Here is a 7,917-nt window from a genome sequence, read left to right as displayed (position 1 = left end):
AAGCTATTTTTTCTACAACTTACATACTTTTGCATGTCATGTATTTCAGGTTTTTGAACTTTTTAAACTTATTTCAGCACATGCAACAACGGCCTGCATTACTTTGGCACACTGAAAAGAATCCTGTCTTGTTTCATGACTATACATTTATCAAAAAAAGAAAGTGAAATCTAAATATGCAGCCTGCATTATAGGATTATGAACTTGAAGACACCAAAGACGGAAAGAAAAAAACCTGTGTGGTACGTGTCTACCCAGTAACTTTCCACTTCCAGTCAGTAACTTTCCACTGCAGCAGAGGCTGTTGTTGATGGCATCTTTGCTGACTGAGAGCTGCTGTCTTCACTTGTTGTGGTGCCTTTACTGGAGAATGTGAAGTCTGCTTTGCATACAATGACCTGCTGTGACATTTTGTGTCCTTGCTTCAGGTCATCTGCTTTGAGGCAAAAGGTTTTACTGTCATTTTTTTTCTAGAAAGCCTCTTGAGCTGTATTTTATCATAGCTTACATTTAAATTTCCAGTAGAGAACTAAATAGCAGTACATGCAAATGAAAACGGGTGCAATTTCTAAAATAAATCTTAAATTGCAAATAATTGCAACTGTAAAGATAACTACTAAATATATCACAGACTATGTTACTTATAGTTATCTCACAAATTATTTTGCAGGCATGGCATTGCAGCGTAAAAAAAAAAAAAATCCACAGAGACGTCTGTACAACCGTTGACAGGACACCTCGACCCACAATGAAGGTCAATTATGGCTCTTTCTATTCTGAATCTTTTATCCATTGAAGTATTGCATATATACAGCTTTACTAGAGTTGAGAGGAATGATCTTAAAATCTGCACGTCTATAAAAAACAGCCTAAAAGCCAAGCACATATTAAGTGGCCCGCATACTATGCAAGTAAATCCAGAAGCTAGAACAACAACAAAACAAATTATTTGACCATAAATTTAACACCACTGTTAACTGTGAATACCAACTGATATTTGTGACAAGACACTGCTTAGCTTCTTGTCCTTACAGTACACATGTAAATATGTGAAAGCAAATAGCATTTGGTTAGTTGTTCGATGGGAACAACAAGCAGGTTGTTCCCAGGTTGTGCTTGTTGACAAGAACAGCCTGTTTGGCTACATGTTTGACATAAAGATAGTGAAGAATGGTGCCAAGTTCAGCAGTTACTACTTCTGTGATAGATCGTAGAGAAAGATAAATCATATCATACAAGAAAATCAGGAAGCAAGAGCTAATATCAAATGTCAGACATCTTCATAAATGACTTCCACATTGAACCTATTTAAGCATCTTACAGCAAATTAAACTTTAATGAAAAAAAAATAGCCACATTGAAAAATACAACTTATTAATATGTAATTTGGAATGAATAATTTGACAATCTAGCATAGAATAGACTTATCATCCCCCACCAATGTGTGAATATTAAGAGATGCCACTTTGTTGGAAGCATGCTAAACCCTTGACAGTTACCATCAAAGTGTTGCATGCAGTCTTTTAAACTAAACCTTAAGATAAAACATACCAGAAGAACATTGCTCCTGGTAAATTACGGACATACATGTTGGAATTATACGAGCCTATAAGGAAAAATAGATAAGGATAAAGATTGTGACAGAGCAAATCACAACCAGTCCTATGTTCAGGATGATTCTGATTCGTGGAGGTTCATGGAGAAGCTCATCCATGTTCCTCTCCTGTTCTTGGACTTTGACCTGAGCTTCAGACGGTTTCTCCTGGAAGCCGCAGAAACACTCCAAAGCCCTCATACACCTCCCACCCTCCACTCCTCCTCCTCCAAGGCAACCCTTCTCTTCCTCCTCATCCCTTACCTCTCTCCCTTCTCCCTCTTCCACAGTTTCAGGGTCAGAAATTGATGAGCTTAATTGAGCATTTTCATGATTGGCCTCAACAACTTTGAACTTGTTTGAGAGGTCTTGACAGTTTTCTTCATGAAGCAAACCGTTTCCATTCAGGATCTCATGATTCAAAGGCTTCAAAGCAAGGATATCACCTCCAGCTTTCTCTTTTTCTTGCTCTTTTAGCCTCTTTCTCTTGTTTAACCCCCACAGAGTTGTGGTTTTGATCTGCTCTTTCCTGGGCGGAGGAGTGCAGAGACTCACAACAACAGTCACCAAAGCTGACACCCAAAACAAGACGGCTGCCACATACATGAAATGAACATCTTTGATGAAAGACGGCCGCTCATCGGGCTGGTTACAGTGAGGCTCGCGGTATACAAATGCCAAAATGAGACGCAATGCGCCAAGCACAATCCCTACCAAGCCTCCCCAAAAGGCACCTGTCTCATTACAGCGATGCCACAGGACACCAAGCAGGAAGAGAGCAGCTATGGGTGGAGTCAGGTTATGTATTACTTCTTGGAGGTAATAAAACATCTGGCCTCCCTGCATTTCAATGAAGACCGGCACCCAGGCAATGCTGATGATCACCATGACAATCATAAACAACCTGCCGACTATCACCTGCTCCCTGGATGAAGCCTTCTTTCGTAGCATCTTGTAAATATCCAGCGTGAATATGGTGCTCGCTGAATTGAAGATGGAGTCCAAGTCGCTCATTAGAGCAGCGATCATGACAGCCATCATCAGGCCGCGGAGACCAACGGGCATCACTGACATGACGAGCCGTGGGTAAGCCACGTTGCTACAGCCACTTGCAGAACCGCACACTTCCACGCAGTGCTCAGGACTGATACACACTAACTCATCAGCAAAGAAGATCCTGGAAATCATTCCTGGAATAGTTACGATTAAAAAAAAAGATGTTTAGTGAGCCAACGGGCTGGGTCCTAGCTTCAAGTTGCTTAGAAGCTTGATTGTGGGTATTAAAAAGCAATAATGTCTCTACCTGGGATGACAATGATGAACATGGGGAGGATTTTCAGAAAGCCAGCCATGAGTGTAGAGCCTTTGGCATGGGCAATGTTCTTTGCTGCCAAAACCCGCTGTACAATCACCTGATCTGTACACCAGTACCTGGAAGACACAGGACGGATGTTTAGAATGAATGATTTGCCCTCTACATAGTATTAAGTGACATTATAGCAAGGACATTGCTGCGCTCTGCATATACCTTTACTGTTTGTGTGGACTCCAAAGGCTAGCTTTATGGGAAGGGATCATGCATAGCGAGGGACACTCTTAAACATGTTGCTCAAGAATGGCAATGTTGAATGCTAAGTCCACCACTTTTTTTCCAAACTGAAATATCTCATCTACTGAATGGTTTGCCATGAACTTTTCTGAGACGTTTGGAGAATTTATGGGAAATATGGACATGCTCAGAAATTTTCATGGCAATCTGCAACAATATATTTGTACTATTGTTTTATGTGGGCTTACATGGACTAGGTTAAAATTAATCTTCTGGGGATACACACATATAAGACCTACATGGAAGAGACCCAGTTGGGAAGTCAGTCTATGTGGAAAGGTATGAACAAGTACCAAATAGATGCTGGAGTCTGGCCCAATAAGAAAGCGGGCCAAGGTAGGTCTGGATCCCTCGGTCCTCGAAATATCTTCAGAGCATCTGGCTTTGGTTGGAGGTGGAAGTGACAGGATTCAGAATATGTCAGGTTGGGTGAAGACAGCAAGATGGCAGTGATGTTTGGAGTAGCCTGCATGTACTTGGTCCAAACTCCTTAAAATTACATGGCAGAACACAATTCAGCATTTGTTATATTATGCAGATCACATTGTAGTTTAACTGGTTAATGGTTTAAAAAAGATCAATAAAGACCTTCAAGTCCTCCCACTTTGAAGAGGCTGATGCCTGTTAGGCAGAGTGCTCCGGTGATCATGAGGAATGCCTGAATCGTATCCGTGTAGATGACAGCGACCAGACCTCCAGTGACTGTCAGTACAGCTGTCATGGTGATGAGGATGATGATTGACAGATAGAGGTTCCACCCAAAGGACTCCTGAATGAACAACGCTCCGGCATAAAGATTTGTGGACAACTTGGTGAAGACATACAGGACAAGAGACAACACTGCAAAATACACTTTTAGTCGGTAACCTCCAAACCGTTTGGACAGGTACTCCGGCATGGTGTAGACTCCAGACTGAATGTACACGGGGATAAATATCCAGCCTAACAACTGGATCAAAAAAATTACATATAATTCCCATGCAGCCACGCTTAACCCGCCAGCAGCACCTGATCCAGCTAGTCCAATGAAATGTTGGCTTCCTATGTTGCTGACGAATAGAGATGCTCCAACAGGCGCCCAGTTCATGGAGCGACCAGCAAGGAAGTAGCCGCTCACTGTGCTCTTGGCTTTCCACATGGCGAAGAAACCGACTGCTAGCACCAGGATGAAGTAGATTACTACAACGGTGATGTCTGCCACCTCCATGATAGCGGTGGCAGCCATGCTTGAGCACTATTTTTTAGCTCTTTAACAGAACAAAACTAATTGCTGCGTCTTCTTTCAAGAGTAGCACTGTTTTATATCTTAGCACTTTAAATTTATTTATGACTACATATGAAATGCAAGTGCAGAAAAATACCCTGAAATTTTTACAGATTTAAATCCACAGATTCTTGCTTTAATCTGTCTTTATGCTTTTAAACTGTGGCATTCAGCTGGGACAACAAAATCCTCTTTTGCAGTTATCATCTGGATCCTGCAACAAACACAAGTATGCAAACAAAATAAATGTTATCTTAAAAGCAATGCAAAACATATTGTGACCAAGTTTGAAACTGTTACAATTTCAGTACTTTTATATTGTCCCCAGTACCATTCAGGCCACTGTTTGTTTGGTATGATAAAGTTGTGTCAACTTGCAAGACATCATTTGATGCTCTTTTGCCAAACATAATAATTTGTGCCCTGTGGATGAGTGTGAGTGCATCATTACCTGTATCTCTTCAGTCAACTAAATCATATATACAGATATAAACTAGGAAATATGACCACATTACTCCAGTTCTAAAATCCTTACACTGGCTACGTGTCACTCAGAGAATTGATTTTAAAATCTCGCTGCTTGTCTATAAATCACTCTGTGGCTCAGCGTCCAAATTTTTCTATGACCCTCTGGGGCCCTCAGGACATCTGCAGCCAGCCGACTGACCGTCCCAAGAGTTAGAACAAATCATGGAGAAGCAGCCTTTTGTAATCATGCTGCACAGACCTGGAATAAAGATGACGTCAGACAAGCCCCGACTCTGACCACTTTTAAGTCAAAGCTAAAAGTGCGTTTTCTTTTTACACATTTTTAAAATCATTTAAAATAATCATTTTTAAAATGTTTTATCTTTGCACCTCTTGTCAGCATTTTTGTTATTTTTAATGGTGATTTTTATTTTATTTTTTTTTAATCCAGTAATCAATCTTACACTCTATATCTTATCTCTTTACTCTTTCATTGTAAATCTGTATCCTTTGTTATGTTTTATATTTTTTGTTTGTAAAGCACTTTGAATTGCCCTGTTGTATGAAATGTGCTATACAAATAAAGCTGCCTTGACTTTTTTCTGTCAACTGCTAACGTAAAGAAGTATCTGTCAAGCTTTTGTCAGACTTGACAAAATTCCAAGAGCAAGACCCTTGCAAGCTGTGTAAACACAAACATATTTCTTTTCTTTTCTCGTCTTGTCTTTCCGATGCACCTGCACAGCAGGGCTATTCGTGAAGCCTGTTTCCTCATCTCTGTGGCCTTTTTTAAGGGCAGCAGAGTTGGCAATGACAAACATCTGTCTGTGCTAAGTGGAGTAGTCAGTACTTAACCCTTTCAGCCAGCCTTTCCTTTAAAAGTGACAGAGAAACTTTGATATCACCACAATGTTAAACATGTCTGGAGGCATTAGCATTGGCAAGAATTACACAAACTTATGAGACACATGTCTTATTAATTAAATACAGCAAGTCAAACTCACTCAATTGGATGCCTATCATGATATTTAAGATGCGCTTTGAATAATAAACAACGAGACTCACCGGGCTGATACAAAGAGTTTACGGTTAGGCTGCTTTGAGACTGGAGACTGGCAGGTCTTCAGCCTATTAACTGGAACCTCCGTGCACAGCAGCATCATCTTCATCATCATCATCATCATCACCTGGGTGAAGAGAAAACATACTTCCTCAATCTTTTGTAATGAACCTTAGATTCAGGAATCAATCCAGACTGTGGCTTTTCAGCTTGCAAAGTTGCATTGCATTGTCCCTGCGCTATGACTGAGGGAACTTCAAAAGAAAAGGTAACGTATATAAAGTTGTCACTTTAAAACTAGGCAGAAAGATCCTGTGTTTGCAGAGTTATTAAATAGTTTATTACTGTTAATTACTGTTGATAGAGCTGTAGTATTACTGTCTCAAGTTTTGAACAGCTTTCTAAGAGACACAACAGCTTTTTTAATATTAATTCCTTGTACTTTATGTACTGTACAAGCCTAGGCTGGTTTAAAGGAGAACAGGCTACGCAATTTACTAGTGTTGCTATTCTCTTTTGGGGTGCTTGCACATTGTTCTCTACTCTGTGCAGCAGCTTTATCACACCAAATTGATCATACATTGTTTAAGGAAAAGTGTCACTAACTGAAATAACTACATGTGTCACAGGTCCCATTTATAACTCCATCGATCATATCCCCAGTTTTAGTCACCATGTGTATTCAAGCCAAACATATGTATATAATACACTTCAGTATGGTGTCCCTGCATTAACTCAATAATCCCTGTCTTCTTACTGTGTCCAAAATCCTAAGCATCAATTTCAACATATTTTGGACATGTTTTCAATTATTGCTTCAGATTATCATTATTATAGATGAACTGTCGTAACGTCTCTTTAACAAATCTACATCACTCGATTACAATGGCAATCCTCAGTCTATTTAATAACTTTGAAAACACATCTTTATGCTAAACAATAGTCTTTAACTCTTTATTTACTTTATATTTATTTACGATTTATAAACTGTTCAAATTTGCAGATGACTGTATTTGGCACATAAGCTACTGATCTTTTCCCCACCCAGAGGTGCGTGAGATCATTTAATGTCAGTGCCAAAATATATAATTAGTACATTGAGTACAGCAGTGGCAGTTGGAGCAGTTAACAGTACATACATGTCCTCAGGGTGATTACACATTGTCAGAAGCAGCCTTGTTTTCTCAAACTGCAGTGCTTTTATTCAGTCTTGTTCTGCACCCCCCTCTCATAAAAACAGGCGATGGGTCCAGATTTTTTATACAAATCTTGTCTATGCATTATCTAATCATATTTTATTGAGCTATAGAGATCTCAGAAGTATCACAAAATGAATCAGCATCCCTAAATTAGTTAGAAATGAAACTTAAAAGTGTTTTTCAACCCTGTCTGGTTTGAAATTTAATGCATTTGAACATTAGACCCGTCGGACATTCAACCATCTTGAATTTGACGTCTTATGGTCTTCAAAGGTCAGATCTACCTTCTGTCCACATCTGAAACTAAACATTACTGGTCTGTACCTGGGGATATGTGCACTGCAACAACAGACTTCAGGGAATGTGCGTGCCACAACTTTATGCAAACCACAGACCTGTATTGGTGAAAAAAATGAAAATAAACAGGCTTTGTTACAACATAGGTTTTTAACTGAAAGAATAAAACATAGCGCCTTGCTTCTGTAATTCAAGATGCAGTTCCACCTTCGACCACAGTGTGGGTCGCAATGGCAGAGTGGTGTTGTTCATGTTTTCACTTGGGCCGAAGAAGAAGCAAGTCGTATGATCGAAATTTTATTTTGTTTTTTTGTGGTATTTATCCACTGAACTGAAAGGGACTTTCTGTGGAAATGTAAGTGGGAATATAATGAATGGTTTCCATTCTGTAATTTTCACAGCCGTCTTAGTCAAGGACAGAGGAAA

At 39.7% G+C, this 7,917-nt stretch overlaps 1 protein-coding gene across 1 annotated transcript; it reads right to left on the bottom strand.

The window, feature by feature from the left end:
* Nucleotides 1-1,307: 1,307 nt before the first annotated feature.
* LOC121962869 (sodium/myo-inositol cotransporter-like) lies at nt 1,308-6,782 on the bottom strand. The gene is made up of 4 exons (XM_042513189.2): nt 3,792-6,782; nt 3,497-3,692; nt 2,898-3,025; nt 1,308-2,784 (listed from the first exon to the last, which is right to left on the bottom strand). Exons 1-4 carry the CDS (start codon nt 4,426-4,428, stop codon nt 1,607-1,609), a joined length of 2,139 nt encoding a protein of 712 aa, XP_042369123.1. The 5' UTR covers nt 4,429-6,782; the 3' UTR covers nt 1,308-1,606.
* Between the last annotated feature and the right edge of the window lie 1,135 nt (nt 6,783-7,917).

This window comes from Plectropomus leopardus, chromosome 24 (genome assembly GCF_026936395.1).
Source record: "Plectropomus leopardus strain MGB_pleo_1.0 chromosome 24, ASM2693639v1, whole genome shotgun sequence".
NCBI classification, from domain to species: Eukaryota; Metazoa; Chordata; class Actinopteri; order Perciformes; family Serranidae; genus Plectropomus; species Plectropomus leopardus.
The sequence above is the reverse complement of the archived record's forward strand: the minus strand, read 5'-3'. Positions and strand labels throughout refer to the sequence as shown.

Bases quoted from the DNA above. Each gene is read 5' to 3' on its own strand.
- LOC121962869 (XM_042513189.2), bottom strand. From the start codon at position 4,428: ATGGCTGCCACCGCTATCATGGAGGTGGCAGACATCACCGTTGTAGTA. The intron at 3,693-3,791 runs GTCTTTATTGAT...TGTAATTTTAAG, and splicing joins CAAAGTGGGAGGACTTGAAG to GAGTTTGGACCAAGTACATG. The intron at 3,026-3,496 runs GTACTTGTTCAT...TGTGTCTTCCAG, and splicing joins CAGACTCCAGCATCTATTTG to GTACTGGTGTACAGATCAGG.